We start from the raw sequence: 26,667 nt of genomic DNA on the forward strand, positions 1-26,667 counted from the left end.
GGTGAACGTAGCCCAGATAATCACAAAGGCCAACATTCCATCTATAGAATCCATCAACCAGGCCCACTGTCAAGGAAAGGCCGCCAGCATTCTCAAAGATCCATCCCACCCTGGCAATGTTTTTCTACAACCTCTACCATCGGGGAGAAGGTACAGAAGCCTGAACACACGCACCAGCCGGTTTCAAAACAGTTTCTACCCTACTGTTGTTAGAATACTGAATGGACTCACAAACTCTTAACATTCACCTGTACCTGTGTTTTTGTTTTTGCCGCTGTTTACCTATTATTTACTATCTATGCTACTTAACTCTGCGATCTGCCTGTATTGCTCGCAAGACAAAGTTTTTCACTGTGCCTCTGTACATGTGACAATAAATTCAATTCAATTTTCCAACCCCCTGTAGTTCCGAGGAGTCAGAGTGGACTTGAAACATTAACAGTTTCTCTCTCCAGCAACTTTCTGTTTGTATTTCAGACACAAAACTGGCATGACTTACATCATTACTTCCGAGCTTGTCCCTTTTACAGGGAAGAGATGAAGCAGGAGATTGCCCTGACAATTCATGGTATCAGAACACTAGATATAAATTGTACCAATTATAATCTGGAATGTGTCCCCTGAGAGACTGATGGAGGAGGATTTAGTAATGGCTTTCAAAAGATAATTGGAAAATACTTGAATGGCAAAATAAAAATGTACAGGAGGTTAAGAAGTGGCATTAGTTGGAAAGCTCTTTCAGAGTTGTCACAATACTTCATACTCCCAGCTGTTAATTTTTAAAAATCTGATAGATAATTTAAGTTTTAAGCAAAGGTATTAAGGGATATGTGCCAAATACAGGTATATGGAGTTAGGCCACAGATCAGTCATGATCCCATAGAGTGGCAAAACAGGCTTGAGGGGCTGAATAGCCTACTCCTGTTCCTATTACATGAGGATACGACAGAAACCAAATAGGTAATCAGTCAAATGATTAAGAAAGATGTTGCACCTACTCGCTGGTTACCCCGTCTGTGCTGCTTTCACGGGGAGACAAGGAGGAGGCTAATGACCAGGTCATTAGTGGATAGTTGATTTCTACTGGTTGAGGGACGCTTCTCATTTTCTCTCCTCTCAGAGTTGAACCTGGGAGGGTTTGACAGACAGCTGCCAGGAGGAGGTGGAGCAGAATGAGCCAAGTTTCTTTGCTTAGGCTGCATTTAAAAATAATTCACTACTCCCGACCTCTGCTTCTCAGCCCGGGCTGATTCCATCAGCGAAATGATTGGGACGGAGCAGCAATGAGTTTGACCTGAGGGATTGTCATTTTGGCTATTTTTATTTTTGAAAATAAACTTCAGTATCCCCACCTCCAAGGTGTAGCTCTGTACTTGGACTCAAGGTCAGTGTACGAGGGAAGATCAAACGAAAACGGCAGCGTTGTGTTATCGATACAAGTGCCTAGCTAATGCATGGGCAAAAAGGTTGCGTGACTCTCTTTTTAGGTTTGCATGTTTACAGTTTAACCTGAGCAGTTTTGTTTTCCTCTGGCATGCTGCATATTTGCAAATGATGCGTTAAGGGATAGCTGAATTGTAGGGGAGAAGCGCCCGCATGTTTTTATTTTGGGAGAGTGGTGTGGGGGTGTATTGGATTCGAATTGTCCGTCGGATGGCTATCGAGTGTCGGTGCAGCTGGCGAGAGCGTCTGCAGTGCCTTAAAATAGGCAGCGGCTGAGCCAGCCCTAATGCAGCTCCCTCACCGGCTCTCCGTTTAAAGGGAGGGATTGCACAACTCCCTGTGTAAACAGCTTCACCCTAGTCTATAAAGCATTGGAGCTGCTTAATCATTTAAGACCTCTTATTAAAGCTAAGAGTCGAGTTGAGTCAATGCGGAATATCAGTCATCACGACTAAGAGGGAAAGAAAGTGATTCTTTCTCTCTCTAAGAAAGTAGATTGATGATCAGTCAACCTGTCTAAATGTAAGGTTTGTGAAAAAATAATTTTGTAGAGCCAATCTACAGTCCTGTTTACCATTGGGTGATGCAGGAAAGGTGCCCCTCGGTAAGTACACAGCAAGATCCCAAAGAGAGCAAAGTGAGATTGACCAGAAAGCACTAACGGGAGAAAGTGAGGACTGCAGATGCTGGAGATCAGAGCTGAAAATGTGTCGCTGGAAAAGCGCAGCAGGTCAGGCAGCATCCAAGGAGCAGGAGAATCGACGTTTCGGGCATGAGCCCCTCCTTCAGGAATGAGGAAGGTGTGCCAAGCAGGCTAAGATAAAAGGTAGGGAGGAGGGACTTGGGGGAGGGGCGTTGGGAATGCGATAGGTGGAAGGAGGTTAAGGTGAGGGTGATAGGCTGGAGTGGGGGCGGAGAGGTCAGGAAGAAGATTGCAGGTTAGGAAGGTGGTGCTGAGTTCGAGGGTTGGGACTGAGACAAGGTGGGGGGAGAGGGGAAATGAGGAAACTGGAGAAGTCTGAGTTCATCCCTTGTGGTTGGAGGGTTCCTAGGCAGAAGATGAGGCACTCTTCCTCCAGCCGTCGTGTTGCTGACTGCCCCCTTGACCATGACCCCACCTCCCACCACCAAACCATCATCTCCCAGACCATCAATAACCTCATCACCTCGGGGGATCTCCCAACCACCGCCTCCAACCTCATAGTCCCACAACCCCGCACCACCCGTTTCTAGCTCCTGCCCAAAATCCACAAACCTGACTGCCCCGGCCGATCCATTGTCTCAGCCTGCTCCTGCCCAACCGAACTCCTCTCTGCATACCTCGATACGGTCTTGTCCCCCTTAGTCCAAGAACTCCCCACCTATGTTCAGGACACCACCCACCCCCTCCACCTCCTCCATGATTTTCACTTCCCCGGTCCCCAACGTCTTATCTTCACCATGGACATCCAGTCCCTGTACACCTCCATCCCCCATCACTAAGGACTCAAAGCCCTCCGCTTCTTCCTTTCCTGCTGAACCAACCAGTACCCTTCCACTGACACCCTCCTTTGACTGACTGAACTGGTCGTCACTCTGAACAACTTCTCTTTCCAATCCTCCCCCTTCCTCCAAACCAAAGGAGTAGCCATGGGCACCCGCATGGGCCCCAGCCATGCCTGCCTCTTCGTAGGATATGTGGAACAGTCCATCTTCTGCAGCTACACTGGCACCACCCCCCACCTTTTCCTCCGCTACATCGATAACTGTATCGGTGCTGCCTCGTGCTCCCCCGAGGAGGTTAAACAGTTTATCCACTTTACAAACACCTTCCACCCCGACCTTAAATTTACCTGGACCGTCTCAGACTCCTCCCTCCCCTTCCTAGACCTTTCCATTTCTATCTCGGGCGACTAAATCAACACGGATATTTACTATAAACTGACCGACTCCCACAGCTACCTAGACTACACCTCCTCCCACCCTGCCCCCTGTAAAAACGCCATCCCATATTCCCAATTCCTTCGTCTCCGCTGCCTCTGCTCCCAGGAGGACCAGTTCCAATACCGAACAACCTAGATGGCCGCCTCCTTCAAAGACAGCAATTTCACCCCAGACGTGATCGACGATGCTCTCCACTGCATCTCCTCTACTTCCTGCTCCTCTGCTCTTGAGCCCCGCCAATCACCACCAGGACAGAACCCCACTGGTCCTCACCTACCACCCTACCAGCCTCCAGATACATCGTATCATCTGTCGTCATTTCTGCCACCTCCAAATGGACCCCACCACCAGGGATATATTTCCCTCCCCTATCAGTGTTCCGAAAAGACCACTCCCTCCGTGACTCCTCGTCAGGTCCACACCCCTCACCAACCTAACCTCCACTCCCGGCACCTTCCCCTGCAAACCGCAAGAAATGCAAAACTTGCGCCCACACCTCCCCCCCCCCCCCCCCCTTTACTTCCCTCCAAGGCCCCAAGGGATCCTTCCATATCCGCCACAAATTCACCTGCACCTCCACACACATCATTTACTGCATCCGCTGCACCCGATGTGGCCTCCTCTATATTGGGGAGATAGGCTGCCTACTTGCAGAACGTTTCAGAGAACACCTCTGGGACACCCAGCCCAACCACCCTGTGGCTCAACACTTCAACTCCCCCTCCCACCCCACCAAGGATATGCAGGTCCTTGGACTCCTCCATCGCCAGACCATAGCAACACGCCGGCTGGAGGAAGAGCTCCTCATCTTCCGCCTAGGAACCCTCCAACCACAAGGAATAAACTCAGATTTCTCCCGTTTCCTCATTTCCCCTCCTCCCACCTTGTCTCAGTCCCAACCCTCAAACTCAGTACCACCTTCCTAACCTGCAATTTTCTTCTTGACCTCTCCGCCCCCACCCCTACTCCGGCCTATCACCCTCACCTTAACCTCCTTCCACCTATTGCATTTCCAATGCCCCTCCCCCAAGTCCCTCCTCCCTACCTTTTTATCTTGGCCTGCTTGGCACCCTTTCCTCATTCCTGAAGAAGGGCTCATGCCCGAAACGTCGATTCTCCTGCTCCTTGGATGCTGCCTGACCTGCTGCGCTTTTCCAGCAACACACTTTCAGCTCGGAAAGCACTACCAGCTGAAATGTGAGATAAGAACATGAATGAGAAATGTTTGAAGGGATGTGGGCCAGGTGCAGGCAAAGGGACTAGTTTAGTTTGGGATTATGGTTGGCACAGACTGGTTGGACCAAAGGGTCTGTTTCCTGCTGTATGACTGAGCACTAACTGGCCAGGAAAACAGGTCCGGGCTCCTTTGCCCTCCTTCAACCTGATGCCATGGGATTGTTTGTACCCATTTGAGAGGACCAATAGGATCTTGCTTAAAGCTCTGGTCTACAAAGGCCTCTCTGATAGTGATGCACTCCCCCTGTTCTGCTCTGGAATGTCAGCCTGGAGCTTTCTATTTCAGTCTCCAGGTGTGGGATTTGAAACCACAGTCTTGTCAAAAGGCTCAGATTCCTAACAAACACCATTACTGGAGTGTTTTGCTGGTCCCAGAGTTTTGTGATCCTTATAGAGTTGTTTCCCATCGGGCATAAATAGTACAGTGTGGGCAGAGTGAGTCAGGTCTCCAATGGAAAGTGAATTTGAGCTAGATTTAAAACAGAAATGCATGTAGGTAATGATAACAATGTAAGGATAGGTGGGAGGCTGGTAGATCTCTCATTCCCATGCAGAGCTATAGGTACAGTGTCAATATGTAATCGAGTTTTATAGATGTCAGAATTTGAAAGCTGGTTTTTGAACTTGCCTTCTCCTCTACCACTCTGTCTTCATCCCAAACACTCATGACAAAAGACACTGGAATTGCTGTACTGACACCAAGAAAGTTTGACGTGTGCTGAGTGAGTTCTGGCAAGTTAGTGTGACCCTTGCTGTTAACATCCTGGGTCCCTGGCACTGAGTCCTCTGTGCTAACCACTAAGCCACTGTGCCACCCCTGTTTAGTTTTGAACCTGTCTATAAGTGTGATAGACAAGGTATGAGCTTGCTTTTGAACTGTCCAATTATCTTGCTAAGAAGTTTGCAAGTGGACCCTCGCGGGGAAAACCGCCTCAGCCGCTCTCTAGAGCTCAACCTCCAACATCCTTATAAATCATTTCTGAACCCTTTCAAGTTTAACAACATCTTTCCTATAGCAGACCAGAATTGAACATTGTTATAGACTGGAATAGAAAGCTTCAGGCTGACATTCTGGTGCAGGAGCTGCCATGAGGAATGACCATGTAAGGAAGTTACCTAATTCTCCTCCCCTCCCATGGGTCCATCCGGATTTCCATTCCCCAGGACTTCATCTTGTTACATGGCTTCTTCAACAGTGCAGGAGATAGGAGCCTGCCAACATTCTGAACTGGAGAGAATGTATTCTGAATTAGAATTACAAGGATATTGAATGTAGGATCCTAGTCCAACATCTCATGCTGGGAGAGTGAGTAATTAGAGAACACAAATATTTATTTTCAGCTGCACTAGCGTCTGTATCCTCCAAGCCCACTTATCAGCCAGCTTGGCTTTCCATACAGAGATACAGATAGACAGCATGGAAACAGATACTTGTCCATGCCAACCAGATATCTTAAATTAATCTAGTCCCATTTGCCAGCATCTGGCCCATATCTCTCTCAAACCCTTCTTATTCATCTACCCATCCAGATGCCTTTTAAATGCAGTTATTGTACAAGCCTCCACTACTTCCTCTGGCAGCTCATTCCATACAAGCACCATCCTGTGTGTGAAAGTATTGCCCCTTGGGTCCCTTTTTAAACCTTTCCCCTCTCATCATAAACCTTTGCCATCTAGTTTTGGACTCCCCTACCCTGGGAAAAAGACCTTGACTATTTACCCTATTCATGGCCCTCATGATTTTATAAGCCTCTATAAGGTCACCTCTCAGCCTCCGATGCTGCAGGGAAAACAGCCCCAGCCTGTTCAGCCTCACCAATGGCTCAGATCCTCTAGTATCCTTTGTAAATCTTTTCTGAACCCAATTCTGGAATGTAAATAGGCATCCTCAGGGGATGACCTGAACACAAGACTGAAAAAAGACTATGCCAAAAAGCATAAGTCCAGAACACAACCACCTTGTTTGACCCTGTTGCAGTTCAAAAAGAATTTTTATGTTGGCCTCCCACAGTTCACCTTCTCTATCACATTGTCATGGAGAAGGCAATTCACTTTGAGCAGCTTTAGTGGTAATATGGGAGAATGCTGGTTTAATAGAGTTGAGGAAGGCCACATGGCTGATGGTGATATGAGGACATCATTTCTGCTGTAAGTTAAGAAACTTCCTAACTGGGGTCATACCCAGGGAGTGAATCTGTATCGCAATTAATGGTTTCATAGCTGCATGTATTTTCTTTATTCATTCTCTGTATGTGGGCATTTTATTTCCCATCTGTAGCTGCCCTTGTGAAGGTGGTGATGAACTGCATGCTTGAACCACTGCAGTCCATGTGCTGTAGGTTGACCCACAATCCCATTGTGTGGTGTGATTGGTGGTGGGGGAAGGGGTGCAGTTTTGACCCACTGACAGTGAAGGAATGACAATATATTTCCAAGTCAGGATGGTTGGAGGGGAACTTGCAGGTGGTGGTGTTCCCATGTATCTGCTGCCCATGTCCTTCTGGATGTAAGTGGTCATGGATTTGGAGATGCTGTCTACGGTATCTTGGTGATAATTCACATTTCTAATCTGTATGTTATGTTTTATTGTCTTTTCTCATATTTAGTAACTAATAAACACCCCCCCTCTAATTTTAATTCGAGAAAACAGTTAACTTGATTCCTTTTAAAACATAAATCCAAAACATAGGATGTTCTTTACTTCTGTTAGATTTTTGCAGTTGCCCTGTGATGATCAAATATTGCGCTTTGAGGGCAAAGGGCACCATTATTGGTGAGTCCAGGCTTTCTCCATCTGTCTCTTTTTTTTTTCAGTTGTCTTAAATCTCTCCTCTTTTTATTCATTCTTTATGCTTCACCCTTTTTCTCTTCTCCAACCTGGGCTTGACATTATGGTGTGGGACCTTACCCAATGGCGGTGAGATTATGAGATCTGAGGGCTGAAAGAATAATTTGAATTGTTAAAAAGACATTTTGTTTGTAGTTCTTCAATACAGAGATACAGAGATACAGATGGAAACAGATACTTGTCCATGCTAACCAGCTATCTTAAATTAATCTAGTCCCATTTGCCAGCATCTGGCCCATATCTCTCTCAAACCCTTCTTATTGAAACTGCTGAATGAATGTAGATGCCATAGAATTGGTACAACCAACCACTCACCTATTACCAGTGGCTGTAAGCTTTAGGCATTTGTACGATGGTATTCTGAGATTCTTTCCATCTTTTTTTTTTAAAAAAATGTCTTGTATAATTTGTTGAGTTTATACTTCATGGTTAATGTATTTTCATATATCAATATGAGTAATTTTACACAAACTCACCATTTTAAAGCTTCCAGGCTAATGTCCTTCCAACAGATACTGTTAGTTTCTGATGCAGAATGAAGTTTATCCTCTCCATCTTGTATAGAATCAGGATAATCTCAAAGGTAATGGCAGGTAAGTGACAGTGATAGAGAGCTTGAGGATGCAAAGCCATATAGAATATTAGGATGTCTGCAGTGTGGAAGCAAGCCTTTTGGCTGATTTGAGTCCACACTGACCATTCAAAGAGCATCCTATCCAGACCCACCCCATACCCAGTCCCTGTAACCCTGCATTTCCCATGGCTAATCCACCTAGCCTTCCCATCCCTATGGGCAATTTAGCATGGCCAATCGACCTAACCTGCACATCCTCTTTTGGGAGGAGGAACACAGCGTCGTGAACTGATTTTTCAAAGTGTGGGCAGGAGATGGAGTGGTAGGTATCTTTTGATGGTTGTCGTGATGTCATCGAGATGTACAGCACGGAAACAGACCCTTCGATCCAACTCATCCACACTGACCAGTTATCTTAACCTAATCTAGTCCCATGTCCCTCTAAACCTTTCCTATTCATATACTCATTCAGATGCCTTTTAACAGCTGTAATTGTACCAGCTTCCACCACTCCATCTGCAACTCATTCCATACACCCACCACCCTCTGTGCGAAAACGTTACCCCTTAGGTCCCTTTTATATCTTTCTCCTCGCACCTTAAACCTGTGCCTTCTAGTTCTGGACTTCCCCCACCCCAGGGAAAATACTTTGTCTATTTATCCTATCCATGCCACTCATGATTTTTATAAACCTCTATAAGGTCACCCCTCAGCCACTGACACTCCAGGGAAAACAGTTACAGCCTATTCAGCCTCTTCCTATAGCTCAAATCTTCCACCCCTGCAACATCCTTGTGAAATCTTTCCTGAACCCTTTCAAGTTTCACAATATCCTTCCAATAGGATGGTGACTAGAATTGCACGCAATACTCCTAAAGTGGCCTAATCAATGTCCTACACATCTGCAACATGACCTCTCAACTCCTATACTCTATGCTATGACCAATAAAGGAAAGCATACCAAATGCCGCCTTCACTATCCTATCTACCTGCGACTCTACTTTCAAGGACCTATAAACCTGCACTCCAAGGTCTCTTTGTTCAGCAACACTCCCTAGGACCTTAAGTGTATGAGTCCTGGTCTGATTTGCTTTCCCAAAATGCAGCACCTCACATTTATCAGAATTAAACTCCGTCTGCCACTTCTCAACCCATTGGCCCAACTGGTCAAGATCCTGTTGTAATCTGAGGTATCCCTCTTCGCTGTCCACTACATCTCCAATTTTGGTGTCATCTGCAAACTTGCTAACTACACCTCTTATGCTCACATCCAAATCATTTATATAAACGATGAATAGTGGACCCAGCATCGATCCCTGTGGCACACCACTGGTCACAGGCCTCCAGTCAGAAAATCAACCCTCCTCCACCACCCTCTGTCTTCTATCTTCAAGCCAGTTCAACATCCAAGTGACTAGTTCTCCTTGTATTCCATGAGGTCTAGCCTTGCTAACCACTCTCCCATGGGGAACCTTGTCGAACACCTTACTGAAGTCCATATAGATCATGTCTATCACTCTGTCCTCATCAATCCTCTTTGTTACTTCAAAAAGCTCAATCAAGTTCATGAGAGATGATTTCCCACAAAGTCTGCTGACTATCCCGAGTCAGTCTTTGCATTTCCAAATACGTGTACATCCTGTCCTTCAGGATTCCCTCCAACAACTTGCCCACCACCGATGTCAGATTCACCAGTCTATAGTTCCTACCTTTTCATTACCACCTCTCTTAAATAGTGGCACCATATTAGCCAATGTCCAGTCTTCCAGCTCCTCACCTGTGACTATTGATTATACAAATATCTCGGCAAAGAACCAAGCAATCACTTCCCTCGCTTTTCAGAGTTCTAGGGCACACCTGATCAGATCTTGGGGATTTATCTACTTTACTTTCTTTCATTTCAAGACATCAGTGCCACCACCTCTGTAATATGGACATTTTTCAAGACGTCACCATCTATTTCCCCACATTCTATATCTTTCATGTCCTTCTCCACAGTAAATACTGATGTAAAATACTTGATTATCTCCCCCATCTCTTGCATCTCCACACATAGACGGCTTTGCTGATCTTTAAGGGGCCCTATTCCCTCCCTAGTTACCCTTTTGTTGTATTTATTTATAAAAACCCTTTGGATTCTCCTTAACCCTATTTGCCAAAGCTATGTCATGTCCCCTTTTTGCCCTCCTGATTTCCTTTTTAAGTATATTCCTACTGCCTTTATACTCTTAAGGATTCACTCAATCTCATACCTGACTTATGCTTAGTAGTGGTCCAGAATGGTCATTTGGTGGGGCAGGAGATGTGTTGGTGGTACTCTGGCAGCACTCAAATGATCGGGGCAGGGTCCACTAATTTTTGTCATTTATAGGATGTGACCATATGTATACTTAGTAAGTTTTGCAAATGACACCAAAATTTGAGATGTGCTCGAGAGCAAAGAAGGTTACTTCAAAGTATAATGAGATTTTGATCAGCTCAGCCAATTGGCTGAGGAGTGGCAGATGGAATTTAAATTAGGTAAATGTGAGATGCTGCATTGTTGGAAAGGCAAATCAGGGCAGGACTTGTCCACTTAATGGTAAGGTCTAGGGGACCAACAAAGAGACCTTGGAGTGCAGGTTCATAGTTCCTTTATGAGTGGAGTCACTGGTAAATAGGATAATGAAGAAGGCATTTGATATGCTTTCCCTTATTAGTCAGAGCATTGAGTATAGGAGGTGGGAGGTCATGTTGAGAATGTACTGGACATTTTTGGAGTATTGTATGTAATTCTGGTCTTTTTCCAATAGGAGGAAGGATATTGTGAAACTTGAAAGGGTTTGAAAATTATTTATAAGGATGTTGCCAGGATTGGAAGATTTGAGCTACAGGTAGAGGCTGAATAGACTAGGGTTGTTTTCCCTGGAGCGTCGGCGGCTGAGGTGTGGCCTTATAGAAGTTTATAAAATCATGAGGTGCATAGATAAAGTAAATAGACAAGGTCTTTTTCCCTGGGATGGGAGAGTCTAGTTCTAGAGGGCATAGGTTTTGGGTGACGGGAAAGATATAAAAGGGACATCTTTTTCACGCAGAGGGTGGTGTGTGTATGGAATGAGCTGCCAGAGGAAGTGGTGGCAGCTGGTACAATTACAGCACTTAAAAGGCATCTGGATGGGTAGTTGAATAGGAAGGGTTTAGAGGGATATGGGCCAAGTCCTAGAAAATGGGACTCGATTAGGTGAGAATATCTGGCCGGCATGGATGAGTTGGACTGAAGGATCTGTTTCCGTGCTGTATATCTCTGACTCTATAAATCTATTTGCATTTGGAAACCGTATCTGTGAAAGAAGGGAACTCTTTCAAATAAACTGCGGGGTTGAATGAAGAAGGGGCAGTCAATTTACCCCTCTTCACTCCGAAATAGAAGTATTTGTGGGTGTCCTGTCCAAAAACATGACAAATTGGAGACTCCTGCTGGGTAATGTATGTAGTAAGTCATTGCAATGCATCTTGTAGATGGTACACACTGCTGTATAAGATTTTGTGGTGAGAGATGACTGTTGAAGGTGGCAGATGGAATAGTAATTAAGTGGGATGCTTTGTCCTGGATGGTGTAAGCTTCAAGTGTTGGCGACCCGCCTTCATCCCACAGTCAACGTTCTGCTGGCAGACTGTTCATCTGAGGAAAGGCCATAGACTAATTAGGACAGCATAGTGGCTCAGTAGTTAGCACTACTTCCTCACAGCACCACAGACCCTGGTTCAATTCCACCCTTTGTGTGGAGTTTGCTCTTTCTTTCTCTCCCTGTATCTGCGTGGATTTCCTCCGGATGCTTTGGTTTCCCCTCCATAGTCCAAAAATGTGCAGGTTAGGTGGATAGGCCATGGCAAAAACAGGGATCGGGTTAATGGGGTGGATCTGGGTGGGATGCACTTCAGTGGGTCGGTATGGACTTGATGGGCCAAATGACGTGCTTCCACGCTGTAGGGATTCTTTGTATCTATGAAAGAGACCTTTCAGCCAGTAAGGGTGGTGCTGGCTCTCTGCAGAGCATCCTAGTCTATCCTTGTAGCAGGTCAAACTTGATACTGAACCACATTAAAAACATTAGGACAAATGAGCGAAAGCTTTGCTCAAGGGGTAGGTTTTGTGGATAGCATTTAAGACTATATGGAGTGAGTAAATCAGGGACATTAATACAGCAGAATTGGAGAAGCACAGAGGTCTTGGAGGGTTGTGGGGATGGAGGAATTGCCTGGTTTGAATGAACCAGCACTCACAGACGTATAGATGAATAACACTGCTAAAATATTAAAAATCGCACAACACCAGGTTATAGTCCAACAGGTTTAATTGGAAGCACACTAGCTTTCGGAGCGACGCTCCTTCGTCAGGTGATAGGTGAAAGGCATCGCTCCCAAAGCTAGTGCTTCCAATTAAACCTGTTGGACTATAACCTGGTGTTGTGTGATTTTTAGCTTTGCACACCCCAGTCCAACACCGGCCTCTCCAAATCATGACCACTAAAAGAGACATTCTACCGAAGATTTTTGTCTTACACCCTTACAAACACACACGTTAGAAGCAGTAGGAGGCCATTTAGCCCCTCGAGCCTGCTCTGCTGTCCAGCAAGTTCCTGGTCAATCTGATTTGGCCCCAACACTGCACTTCTGCATATCTCTGTGACTTTTAACTCCCTTGTTAGTCAGGAATCTATTTACCTCTGCCATAAAGAGAGTCAATGAATCTATGCAAAGCCCCTCTCTGGAAAGCTTGGTGGCTCAGTGGTTAGCATGGCTGCCTCACAGCACCAAGGACCTGGGTTCAGTTCCACCCTCTGGCAACTGTCTGCATGTTCTCCCCGTGTCTGTGTTTTTCTTCTGGATACTGGTTTCCTCCCACAGTTGAAAGATGTGCAGTTTAGATGGATTGGACATGGGAAATGCATGGCTATAGGGATAGGATGGGGGTTTGGGTCTGGGTGGGATGCTCTTCAATGGATTGTGTAGACTCGATGGGCTGAATGGCCTGCTGCTAAACTATAGGGATTCTATGAATCAAAACGACCTGATTTTTGAACCTGACTGTTCTATAACTTTAAATCCCTTACCACTGATTCTTGGCCTTCATTCCTGGCCAGAAGTTCCTCCTCAATCTAGGGTGACTAATCCATAGCTCCACCTCAGCCTTGCCTCCATTCATTCCCTCCATTCTCAGTTCCCCAATTCTGTGAAGATTATCATGTTGAAAGTTCAGATGTATGTAGGCCTGTTGCAAATTGAAATGTCCCTGCCTGTCAGCTCTGCCCTTGTAATACCACATCAATTCCTCATTATCCTATACATAGAATTAAAAATCTTCACCTCCTTGGCTTTACCTTGATCTATTCAACCTCCAATCATTTAACCCCACAAAAGACCTTTTATCCCAAATATGTCCTTTTGTACAATTTGATGGCAGATTCTATAGCCATCCTGTTGTTGGAGTTCCCTTCACAATATTTCAACCATGCGTTCATTTCTCTATCCACTACTGTTCCTTCTCCATTCCCATCCCTCAAAAATTGTCATTGCCACCCCCATGGAAAAAAACCCTCCATTCTCCTGTCCTAGTAAATTAATATCCTCTCTCTCCAGAGAATTAGATTTTTTTACATAAATCTAAGTTCATTCCTCCTACAATTTTGATCTGTATCTTTCCATTCAACTTTCCCTTCCCATGACTGAATATGCCCCAACCGTAATTACCAACTATATTTGCTGTAACTGTGGTGTAATGCCTTTCTTTGTTCATACTAACCCCTGAGTTTCTCTTGAGCCAATTAACCACATCAGCTTACCCCGATGTCTTTTCTGTCCAGTCCAGGGACTGGTTCTTCTTTAGTTCCCCATCACCTATAGAACCTCAACTTCTGTTCTATTCAAACACGGTACCTTAAGCTTTTTGAAGACTCCATCTATGACCACTTCACTTCCACACTGTCTCTTGGCTGCAGCACCACATGACAAATGTTTTCCTATGGACACTGGCAACATCAACTTCATTTCTGTAACCACCCTCTGAATGCCCCCACTGTCAATCGACTATTGGTGGAATCACAGCTTTTCCCAGCTCAACATTGGGAAGACTAACTACATAATCTCTGGCCCCTGACAGATATATGTTGACCTTCTCCAGACACAGCCGTCAGCTAAACAATGATTCTGTTGGCGAACTAGTGCCATATTGACTCAGAACTGAACTTCTGACTCCTTACTTGCTCAGTATTCAAATCTGTTACTTCAATCTTTGCACCAGTGACTATCTCCACCCTGCCTCTGACAATCATCTATTGTTCCCACCTCAAATTTCAATATTCCAATGCTCACTCAGTTAGTCTCCTAGCCCTGTTTCTCCTAATATCAATTGATATAAAAACCCGATACCTCCAACGTGAGTGTTAGCCAGTCCGCACAGCTCTGTAACACCTCAGTGTTAACCCCTGCTGCTCTACTCCCTTCCAATCCTCCCAAACACACTCTTCAATTCCTGTCACCTGCTAATTGGTGCAATGGGCAGGCACCACTTTCTGGGAGGTTTCCTCAAACCTTCCCTACTACTGCTTGAAGACACTTCCTTGACTGACCTATCAATCATTCAGTTGAGTTGTGTGAAGTGTTGGAGTCATTAGCTTCTTAAAAAACAATGGACTCCTAGAAATGATTAAGTAATTCACAAATGAGTGAAAAATGGATGTTAGTCACGGGGGAGAATGAGACTCATTGAGATACCTGCTACCCACCACCGCAACCGCCCACCCCCTCCACCCCCTCCTGTTTAGAGCATTTCAACAGTTGTAACAGGGAATCCATATCGCTATTTGAATGTTGTAAACAGGAGGAGGGGGCAGCTGGTATCTGTTAGTTTAATGGCTGCCTCACAAAGACCATTTAAAATACTAAGGGCCCCATATATTTCCAGTATGGAGATAGAATTCTAACAGTCTCATTTAACAGACCCCTGAGTTTGAAATAAAAAGAAGACATGACAATTTAAAGATTTCTTTTGTGGGATGTAAGTATCATTAGCTAGAACAACATTTTATTGCCTAATCCTAGCTGCCCTTGAGAAGGTGATGGTGTGCCGTTATCTTGAACCACCTGCAGTCCATGGCCCAATGCTGTCATGGCTGGAGTTCAGGGTTTTGACCCAGCAACAGTGAAGGGACAGCCACACGTTTTCAAGATCAGGAGGGGAGTGATTCAGAGGAGTTGGTGGTGTCCCAAAGCGTGTGCTGCTTTTGACCCTCTGGGCAATAGAAAAATACTGCCAAATCAGCCTTGGTAAATATCCATAGTGTATCTTGTAGATGGTACACACTGCTGCTACTGAGCATCGACGGTGGAGGGAGTGAATGTTTCAGGTGATGGACATGGTGTCAATCAAGTTGGCTTCTACCCAGCAATATTATCAACTGTGTGGCAGCAACAGATAGATACTGTCAGAGTAGTAATACTGTTTGAATACTATCATTAAAAATTATCTTACCTTATTCACTGGAGGCTGAGCACCACACTCTCAATGCTGCAGTCCCCACTTTCATCCCTAAAGACACACTTAATGTGAAATGTTTGTCAACGGAGCACCATTTTGTCAAACTATCACTCAAACTATGCAGCAAATAGTGCTAAATTTCCTTTCCTATCCTTGTATAGCCTTTGAGTCCTAACCCTGAACAATCACAATGATTCTGAATTCCCTTCTGAAATGGCCAAGAATGACACAATCCCCTCACCTCCTTGAAGATAATCAGGGAGGTAGTGGAAATACCAGTGATGGTCACGTCCTATAAATCTTTAAACAGTCAAACACAGGAGATTAGGTTAGAAACTTTCGGTGGAAAGAAATGGGATTGTGGGGCAATTTGGTGAAAGCGTTTGCTCCCATCCAATATTTCCAATGCAGACAGAGAAAGTTTGCAGTGATTATGAGCACAAAATGAAACTTGAGACTTAGTGTAAAGTGGAGGAGAAATCATTTTGATGCAGTGTGTTGCAAATACATTGCAAAAAGCGTTGATTTGAAAGAGTGAGCATGTTGACATGAATGGGTGAAATGAATGGTTGCAGGAATATGGGACAGAGGACACTTCAAAGTGGTTAGTGCTACACCTTGAAGAATGATAAACACAATGGCAGAATTATGGATTGGAGAACCTGTTCCTTTTGAGAAAGTGCTGATATTCTAGTAAGGAAATATCACATATCAGATCATTGTTCTTATAATCAGCAGTCCCATGTTAGAGAATGCACAGTCCCAGGGAGACAAGTGAAGGAACCAGTAGAGCAACATGAGTGTCATGGACTGAATTAACCTTTTGTTTTTAATCACATTTTTTTTCCAAATGTATTTTGCCTGCAGTCACCAAGGAAGCAGAACGCTGTTGACTTCCTAGTGTTCATAAAACACAGGAGTAGGCGTAGACCATTCAGCCCAACCAATGTGCTCCAGCATTCAATGAGATCACACTGAACATATAATAATCCTCAACTCCACCTTGCTGGTTTTTCTCACAACCTTTGATTTCCTGACAGTTCCTTGGTCATGGACTCTCCTACAAGGGGAAACAATCTTTCCACATCTATCCTGTCAAGTACTTAAGAATCTCGTAAGCTTGTCTCTGTTTTCTAAATTCCAAAGATAAAGCTTACCTATTGCAACCTGCTTAATCTCTCCTCATAAGACAGTCCTTCCATACCCAGGATCAGCCGAGTGAACAGCCTCTGGTCTGCCTCCAAGGACAGTACATCTTTCCTTAGGTGAGGGGCCCAAAACTCTTCGCGGTCTTCAAACTGTGCTCTGACTAGTGCCTTGTCTAATTTTAGCAAAACCTCCCAACTTTTATATTCCATTTCCTTTGAAATAAAGGCCAACATTCCATTTGATTTCCCTATTACCTGCATGCTAGTTATTTGTGACTTATGGACAAGGACTTTCAAGTCCCTCTGTGCTGTAGTTTTCTGCAGTCTTTTACTACTCAAAATAATATTCAGCTCCACTCCTTCTTGCCAAAATGTACAGCCTCACATTTCTCCACGTTCTGTTCCTTCTGCCAAGTTTTGCCTCTTTTGTTTTTCTGTCATCTGCACACTTGACAATAGTATATTCACTACCATCATCCAAGTCACTAACATATATTGTCAATCATTATGGTTCCAGCATTGATCTATGTGCTACTCCATAGTTACAGGTTGACATCCTGATATTGTGACCCCTTATCCCAACTCTGTCTTTTATTACTTGGCCAATCCTCCATCCATACTAACACACCAACCCCAACTCCATGGGCTCTTATCTTATTAAACAGCCTAATGTGATGTGATCATAAGGAATGTGATTCTTGACTTCAGAGTTCACCACCATAAATTTTGAATGAACTGAAATTGGTCTTCAGTAGAAGTTATGGTTGGTAATGTAGAAACATCAGCTATCGTCTTCCTAAGCACATCTCTTGATGGGTCAGTCATAGAGTCTTACAACATGGAAACAGACTCTTTGGTCCAACTTGTCCATGCCGACCAGGTTTCCCAAGTTAAACTAACCCCATTTCCCTGCGTTTGGCCTATATCCCTCTAAATCCTTCCTATTCATGTACAGGTTGTTCTGCTATGTTTTTTAAAAAAAGTTGCCCCTCAGTCCCTTTTCTCCTCTCATCTTAAGATTATTCCCTGTAGTTTTGAGCTTCATCAGATGTAATGACTTTGCCTGTTAACACAGTCTGTCTGAGGAATTCGTGTGCTAACATTGTCATTATCCAGTCACCAAGCAAGACTCGACCCTATTTAATCTGATGTGGAGATGCTGGTGTTGGACAGGGATGGACTGTTTATTTGGAAGTACAAGCTTTCAGACTATAACAGGACAAACCTGTTGGACTATAACCTAGTGTTGTGATTTTTAACAATTTAATCTGAGTCAAGACTGTGGCATGAATAATGAAGGCGCACCATTGAAAGTCTGGGCTGATCTGGTCAGCAATATAGCAAAACAGTATAAAATAAAGGGTATTACTCTAAAGGGTGTATGCAAGCAGAGATAAGTGGGACAGCATGCTGGCTTAGTGGTTAGCATGGCTGCCTCACAGCACCAGTTACCTGGGTTCGATTCTCTCCTCTGATGACTATTTGTGTGGAGTTTGCAGTTTCTCCCTGTGTCTGTGTGGGTTTCCCCCAGGTGCTGTAGTTTCCTTCCACAATCCAATAATGTGCAGGTTAGGTCAATTGGCCATGCTAAATTGCCCCATAGTGTCCAGGGATGTGTAGCTGAATTAGCCAAGGGAAATGCAGGTACAGGGTAGGTCTGAGTGGTATCCTCTTCAGAGGGTTGGTATAGACTCAATGGGCTGAATAGCCTGCTTCTAAAGTATAGGGATTCTATAATTATTTATAATGGTATGGTTAGTAAAGGTATGGTATGGTTAGTAAAGCATACAATATTTTAGGTCTGGACCAGATGGGCCAATGGGCTGAGAGGTGGCAGATGGAGTTTAATTCAGATAAATGCGAAGTGCTAAGATTTGCTTTCCCAAAATGCAGCAAGACTTATACACTTAACAGTAAGGTCCTAGGGAGTGTTGCTGAACAAAGAGGCCTTGGAGTGCAGGTTCATAGCTCCTTGAAAGTGGAGTCGCAGATAGAGAGGATAGTGAAGAATGTGTTTGGTATGCTTTCCTTTATTGGTCAGAGTATTGACTACAGGAGTTGGGAGGTCATTGGTTAGACCACTGTTGGAATATTGTGTGCAATTCTGGTCTCCTTCTTATCGGAAAGATGTTGTGAAACTTGAAAGGGTTCAGAAAAGATTTACAAGGATGTTGCCAGGGTTGGAGGATCTGAGCTACAGGGAGAGGCTGAACAGGCTGGGGCTGTTTTCCCTGGAGCGTCGGAGGCTGAGGGGTGACCTTAGAGGTTTACAAAATTATGAGGGTCATGGATAGGATAAATAGACAGTCTTTTCCCTGAAGTCCAGAATTAGAGGGCATAGGTTCAGGGTGAGAGGGGAAAGATATATAAAAGAGACCTAAGGGGCAACCTTTTCACGCAGAGGGTGGTACATGTATGGAATGAGCTGCCAGAGGATGTGGTGGAGTCTGGTACAATTGCAACATTTAAGAGGCATTTGGATGGGCATATGAATAGGACGGGTTTGGAGGGATATGGGCCGGATGTTGGCAGGTGGGACTAGATTGGGTTGGCATATCTGGTCGGCATGGATAGGTTGGGCCGAAGGGTCTGTTTCCATGCTGTACATCTCCATGACTCTAAAAAGGGGCAGAGGATAAAAGAGCAGGGATTTAAGATGAACTTTTATAAGAAGCTGGTCAGTCCTCAGTTGGTGTATCGTGTGCAGTTTAGGGTGCACATAAAAAGCATTGGAGAGAGTGCAAAAGAAGTGGTTTTAGCAGTGTGATGCTTCAATAATGATGACCTATTGGAGAAATTGGGAACAAAAACAGAAATTGCCGGAAGAACTCAGCAGGTCTGGCAGCATCTATGGAGAGAAATCAGAGTTAACATTTTGGTTCCCATAACGCTAACCTCTGCTTTTTCTTCACAGATGCTGCCAGACCTGCGGAGATCTTCTGTTTTTATTTCCAGCATTCGCAGTTCGTGATTTTTTTTTTAGAGAAGTTAGGACTGTTTTCCTTTATAGATTTGATTGATGCTTTCAAAGATCTATGCAAAGCAGACGGGGAGAACTGTTCCTGCTCGTAAAAGCTATGCGGGTGCAGATTTTAATGTGATTTGCAAAAGAAGCAAATGCGATGTGGGGTTTAAAAGAGTTTTTAACCCAGCGAGTGATTGGTGTCTGGAATGTGCGACTTGGAAATATACTGGAGACAGATTCACTCAGGGCATTTAAGAGATGATTATTGAAATAGAAACAATGTGATGGTTACAGGGAAGGAAATGAAGAATGAACATCTTGACTGACTGAGATGTAGAGAAGCAATGGGCTGAATGGTCACCTACTGCCCTGTAAAAATTGTGGATATTAAGCATCCCCTTGTTGTAAAGGCAAAGATATTTCTTTTAACAATAGCAAATTTATATTTATCCTTTTGAAAATTATTTTTTAAATGGTCTTTTAAATCATTGTAAACTGTACCCATTAAATGTTCTGGTTTTGGTTGGTCTTAGGATGGACTTCCTCTTGATGAAACCCCTGTATATTTTTAATTTTTTTTTAATTGAAAAGCCATTCTCAGTAATATTTACTTGAACGCTCAGGGATGCCACTGAAGCCAAAATCCTACTCAGCGATAACTGGAGCGCAACACAATCATCTTGTTAAACACTCCTGGGTGTTACTGGTTTGGTTTTGCTGCTGCTAGTTAATGCTGACTGTTGAAAGAATGACAGTTTCTGGAGCACAAGCTGAGGACAATGGTCCCTTTACTGCAAAGCCCTATCAGTATGACTGGACTACAGATTGAGATGGAGCTATCACAGAAGCTGTTTCTTTTACAATGGGTTTTTCTTTTTTTGTTTTGAATGCAAAATTAATGGGAATGGGGATAACATGAACTGGTCCACTTTAGCAGGAAGAATAGAAAAGCAGCGCTTATAATACAGTAAGTTCTGGGGAAATTCAGCAGGTCTGGCAGCATCTTGGCAGAGAGAAACAAGGTTACCTCAAAAGGATCACTGGACTCGAAACCTTAACTCTGTTTCTCTCTCCACAGTTCGTACCAGATCTGTTCAGTTTCTCCAGAAATGTCATCTGTTTTTTGTTTCAGACCATAGATTCCCTACAATGCAGAAGCAGGCCATTTGGCCCATCAAATCTACTACGACCCTCCAAAGAACATCCCACCCAGACCCACCCTATCCCTGTAACCCGGCTTTTCCCACTGCTAACTCCTTGGATGTAAGGTCAAGGTGACTGTGTTGGAAGAGTATACCCAGAAATTGAGGTGTATGTGTGTGTCTAGCTATAGATACTGGTTGAAGGTACAGACCTGCCATTCACTCATGGTAATGCTAATCAACTGATATTTAATGACAGTCCTCTCCTCCATGTTTCAACACAGATGTGAGCCTGTTTATTTTAAGTGACTTGTCTCTACCATTTAAGACAGTGAGCAGAGGAATCCCAAAAGGAACAAATGCTTAATATGCTCTGTCATTAGCAGAGCTACTTCAAATTACATTTGCAAAGCAGCATGTCAGGAGTTAAAAACTGGCAGTAGTACATTTTATAGTTTGAATGCTAATTTATGATTTTTTTTTGTCTCTCTCTGTCTCTCTCTGTCTCTCTCTGTCTCTCTCTGTCTCTCTCTGTCTCTCTCTGTCTCTCTCTGTCTCTCTCTGTCTCTCTCTGTCTCTCTCTGTCTCTCTCTGTCTCTCTCTGTCTCTCTCTGTCTCTCTCTGTCTCTCTCTGTCTCTCTCTGTCTCTCTCTGTCTCTCTCTGTCTCTCTCTGTCTCTCTCTGTCTCTCTCTCTCTCCGTGTTTTCCCCCTCCCCCCGACAGCCCCTTCAGTTCTGCTATTCCTTCCCCGGTGTCCGTGATCTGCAGATATGGGTCTCAAGGCAGCTTTACCCAAAGCGGAGCTGTCTCTATATGTCCTGGTGTTATCCCTGGCCATTCTGTGGGCAGCGAGCTGGATCTGTGAAGCTTCAGCAGGTAACAGGAAGGAGGCTTACCCCCTCAACAGACATTGGTTCTCCATCCTCCAACAACCCCCTTCTCCTCCCCCGAAACGGTTCTTTCTGTGCGTTTTAACTATTCAGTTGCTGAAATAGGAGTATATTGACAGTATGTGTTGAGAATACATTGGCTCAAAGCAATGGACCCGAATGACCTGTTCCTGTGCTGTAAAATCTGTGTAAAGTGGCATTGGGAGATAGTAAGGATTGAATAATAGCAGCAAGCCTTCATAAACCCTTTTATAAGTCTCTCCCAAACCGTCTCATTAAAACTTAAATGGTTTCAAATTTATTGACTTGACTTTTATGTTGTTAACTCTGCCAGGAGCTGCCTGGGTCTAAACGATGCATTCCCTGTGTGGGTCAGCTGGTCAGGTCACCTATAACAGGCTGTAGGAATGGAAATGAATGCGGTATTCACATCAGAGATAAATTGAATAAAAACTAATGTCTAAGCTGTCTAATTGGAAGAGAAAGGGTTTGGCAAAGGGACAGAATGCTAACAGTGAACTCTGCTTTCAGTGTTTGGTAGGATGCTTGACAACATTTGTATTCCAAGTGAAATCTCTTACACTGCATCACAAAATAACATTGTTTTTAGCTGTAATTTATTTGCAACTGTCATTTATTTTGTATAAATCTCATTTCTAGCATTCGTAGATGCTTTTAATTTATATCTCAAGCTGTGAGTGTCAACATATGTACTCTTGGAGGCAGTGCCCTGTTACAAAGATTAATTCTTCTACTATCACCAATGCTCAGCAGAGGGGTGCACTGTCTACAGGATGCACTGCAGAAATTCCTGTCTCTCTCTTACCTTCTGAACAACACTTGCAATCTTCTTTAAGATTACTAGTTAGCTTACTCTCATATTCCATTTTCTCTGCCCTCTTTTTTTTTTTTTTTAAAAAAGTTATACTCTGCTTGTTTTTAAAGGTTTCCCAACGCTCTATCTTCCCATGTATCTTCACCATATTGTATGCTTTTTCTTTGCTTTTATGCTGTCCCTGAATTCCCTTGTCAGCCATGGCTGCCTTGTCCTCCCCTCAGTAAATTCCTTCTTCCTTGGTATGAGTTTCTGCTGTGTCTCCTGACTGACACCAGAAATGCCTGCCATTACTGCTCCACCGTTTTCCCTGCTAGACTCCCCTTTAAATCAATTCTGGCCAGCTCCTCCCTCATGTCTTTTGTATTTACCTTTACTCAACTGCTACATCTGAGGTAAAAACAATGACTACAGATGCTGGAAACCAGATTCTGGATCAGTGGTGCTGGAAGAGCACAGCAATTCAGGCAGCATCCGAGGACAGGCAAAATCGACGTTTCGGGCAAAAGCCCTTCATCAGGAATAAAGGCAGAGAGCCTGAAGCGTGGAGAGATAAGCTAGAGGAGGGTGGGGGTGGGGATAGAGTAGCATAGAGTACAATAGGTCAGTGGGGGAGGAGATGAAGGTGATAGGTCAGGGAGGAGAGGGTGGAGTGGATAGGTGGAAAAGGAGCTGGGCAGGTCGGACAAGTCCGGACAAGTCAAGGGGACAGTGTTGCTGGAGGTTAGAAACTAGGATGAGGTGGGGGAAGTGGAAATGAGGAAGCTGTTGAAGTCCACATTGATGCCCTGGGGTTGAAGTGTTCAGAGGCGGAAGATGAGGCGTTCTTCTTCCATGCGTCTGGTGGTGAGGGAGCGGTGATGGAGGCCCAGGACCTCCATGTCCTTGGCAGAGTGGGAGGGGGAGTTGAAATGTTGGGCCACGGGGCGGTTTGGTTGATTGGTGCGGGTGTCTCGGAGATGTTCCCTAAAGCGCTCTGCTAGGAGGCGCCCAGTCTCCCCAATGTTGAGGAGACCGCATCGGGAGCAACGGATACAATAAATGATATTAGTGGATTTGCAGGTAAAACTTTGATGGATGTGGAAGGCTCCTTTAGGCCCTTGGATGGAGGTGAGGGAGGAGGTGTGGGCACAGGTTTTACAGTTCCTGCGGTGGCAGGGGAAAGTGCCAGGATGGGAGGGTGGGTCGTAGGGGGGCGTGGACCTGACCAGGTAGTCACTGAGGGAACGGTCTTTGCGGAAGGCGGAGAGGGGTGGGGAGGGAAATATATCCCTGGTGGTGGGGTCTGTTTGGAGGTGGCGGAAATGTCGGCGGATGATTTGGTTTATGCGAAGGTTGGTAGGGTGGAAGGTGAGCACCAGGGGCGTTCTGTCCTTGTTACGGTTGGAGGGGTTGGGTCTGAGGGCGGAGGTGCGGGATGTGGACGAGATGCGATTCCAGCTTCTCCCCCTCAAACGTTTTGCTGCCCTCTAGGTGTTCCTTCACCTTAAGTACTTAAGAAGTGGATGTGGAAAGCACTGGAGGTTCAACGAATGGCCAACAGCCATGATGTACATGGTTTCTTCAGGGCTGTCAAGACCACCTATGGACCAAACCCCTAAGGCCCCGCCTCACAGCTGGCCAAGGACAGAGTGACTCTTAACAAAGACAATGCCGGGGAGCACGTCAGAGACCTCCTTGGCTCTGTCATTGATCTGAGAGTCCTTAAATGCATCCCACTGTACGCTACACACCACGAGCTCAGCAACACCCCAGCCCCACACAAAGTAGAGAAGGCCATCTGCCAGCTCAAGAACAACAAGGCTGCTGAAGCAGACGGTATCACTGTGGAGGCATAGAGCTCCCAGTTCAGCTACACGCTCTTGTCTGCCTTATCTGGGGAGGAGGAGAGTATCCCGGGAGAGCTCCGAGGTACCACAGTCGAGAGCATTTTCAGAAAAGGAGACCAGTCCAACTGTGATAACTATATGGGAATTTCCCTGTTGTCAACCGTTGGAAAGTCATCGCCAAGCTCTTTCTTCATCATCCCCTCCCTGTGGCTGAGGAGCCTCCTCCTGAAATCACATGGAGGAGCACAGTGGACATGATGTTCACTGTGCAACAGCTGCAGGAGAGATGCAGAGAAAAGACCCTCCCCTCGTACACTGCCTCCTTACAAAGGACATTTGACACCGTCAATCAGGAAGCATTGTGGAGCAGCCATCTCCGCTTGGTTACGATATGAAGTTTGTCACTATCCTTCGCCTGCTCCATGATGACATGGAAGTCATGGTAATGTCAAATGGCTGCACCACCGACCCATTCCCAATTCAGAGCAGTTCCAAGCAGGGCTGTGTCATCACCCCACACTGTTTTCCATCGACCTCGCTGCTTTACCTCACCGCCAACAGGCTCCTCAACCTCTGCTGCCTTTGAGCCAAAACGAAAGTCACCCCAACCCAGTGTCATTGAGCTGCAGTACACGGATGATGCTTGCAAATGTGCAAACTCAGAATGTAGTCCAGACCATCATCAGCACCTTTACCGAGGTGTACAAGAATATGGGTCTTACCCTGAACATCCGAAAGATGAGGGTTCACCACCAGTCTGGCCCCACATTGCGGAGCAAATCCCCAGTCGTCAAAGTCCATGGGGAGGCCTTTGAGAACATTGGCCATTTCCTTACCTTGGGAGTGTCTTGTCCCCCAAAGGAGCTATTGATGAAGAGATCCTGCACTGTCCCCAGTGTGCTAGCACAGCCTTCAGCTGCTTGAGGGAAAGGGCATTAGAGCACAACAACATAGGATTCGACACCCAAATTGTGTGTTAGTGTGTTTTGGTGGTTCCCACCCTCTTACGTGGCTCTGAAATATGGACTGTCTACAGCAGACACCGCAAGGTACTGGAGCAGTTCCACCAATACTGCCTGCGCAAGATCCTACAAATCTACTGGGAAGAAAGATGCGCCAACACCAGTGTCCTCGACCAGGCCCACATCCCCAGTGAGGCACTGACTACCCCCACCTCCTTTCCTCCTCCCCCCCCCCCCCCCCCCCCCCATCCCCCCCCAACCACCTCAATCGGCTGCGATGAGCTGGGCACATCATCCCCATGATTAACATGAGACTCCCCAAGCAGCTGCTCTACTCCCAGCCTCAAAATGGCAGGTGAGCCCTAGGTGGACAGGAAGTGATTCAGGGATACCCTCGGGGCCTCACTGGCCAAGTGCAGCATTCCCATAGAAATCTGGGAATAAGCGGCCTAAGACTTTCCAAAGTGGAGGAGGAACATCCAGGAAGGTGTTGAGCACCTGTAGACTTGCTGTTGGAAAAAGGTGAAAGCCAGAACCAAACAGCGTAAGGAGCGCACTGCCACACCAACGCTCTACCCTCTCCTTCTGTCCCAAGTGTAACGGACTCTGCTGTCGCCGCATTGGTCTGTACAGGCACATATGGAGTCCTCCTCGTATGCGAGGGACTGCCAATGAATTAATGAAAAATGTTGAGGCGGGAAACCCCACAACCCTTTTTAAAATACTTGAACAAGGACCCAAGGCTGAAAGGTGGGCTAGTGTAACTTTGCCACACTACAGACTTGATGGGCCAAAGGGCCTCTTCTGTACTGAATGATTCTGTGAGCATGCAGCAAACCAAGTCCAGAAATTTGCTGGAACAGTGTGGTTTCTAAGAAATGCCTTTTGATTTTTTTCTTTAAGTTTCAATGTGTCACTGCATTGACCATTTTTAAAATAAGACATCCAGATATTTCTACAGAATGAGAGATCAATCAAGTTTTCCACAATGCTTCAAAATTTGAGTCCTCAAAAAAATGTTTGTTCCACAAAGCCAAGCTAGGGCTGAGATTGCTGTTAGCTGCAGCCCTGAGACTGTCAAGTGCAAGCCACATATCTCATTTGTGATACATGTGAACAAAGTAAAGCTGGCATTGTCTTCGCGGACCGTCGAGCTGCTCGCTCATTAGAGTGGTGGTAGTTTAACCTGAAGGTTACCATGCCTCAACTGAGGGCCGAGGTTGAGAAGGAGAGTTCTCTCTTAGAAATTTCAGCTGGAACAGGAATTGAACCAATGCTGTTGGCAACTCTCTGCATCGCAAACCAGCCTTCCAGCTAACTAACCCCACATATAGACAGCACAGGCAATCGCTACAA

General features: G+C 45.2%; 1 protein-coding gene across 4 annotated transcripts in view; it reads left to right on the forward strand.

Moving 5' to 3' along the window:
* Positions 1-1,200: 1,200 nt before the first annotated feature.
* The window catches only part of hhatlb (hedgehog acyltransferase like, b), a 67,670-nt gene continuing 42,203 nt past the window's right edge, over positions 1,201-26,667 (forward strand). The window contains exons 1-2 of one of the 4 annotated variants that reach the window (XM_043690817.2): positions 1,201-1,384; positions 21,519-21,671. In XM_043690817.2, coding sequence (XP_043546752.2) covers positions 21,566-21,671 — 106 coding nt within the window. In that variant the 5' untranslated portion in view covers positions 1,201-1,384; positions 21,519-21,565. Of the gene's footprint in view, positions 1,385-1,446; positions 1,467-1,842; positions 2,048-21,518; positions 21,672-26,667 lie in introns of those variants that run through there. The other 3 variants (XM_043690820.2, XM_043690819.2, XM_043690818.2) reach the window with 3 other exon arrangements.

This window comes from Chiloscyllium plagiosum, unplaced genomic scaffold (genome assembly GCF_037043375.1).
Source record: "Chiloscyllium plagiosum isolate Xiang-an unplaced genomic scaffold, Cpla_swu_hap1 HiC_scaffold_5, whole genome shotgun sequence".
NCBI lineage: Eukaryota > Metazoa > Chordata > Chondrichthyes > Orectolobiformes > Hemiscylliidae > Chiloscyllium > Chiloscyllium plagiosum.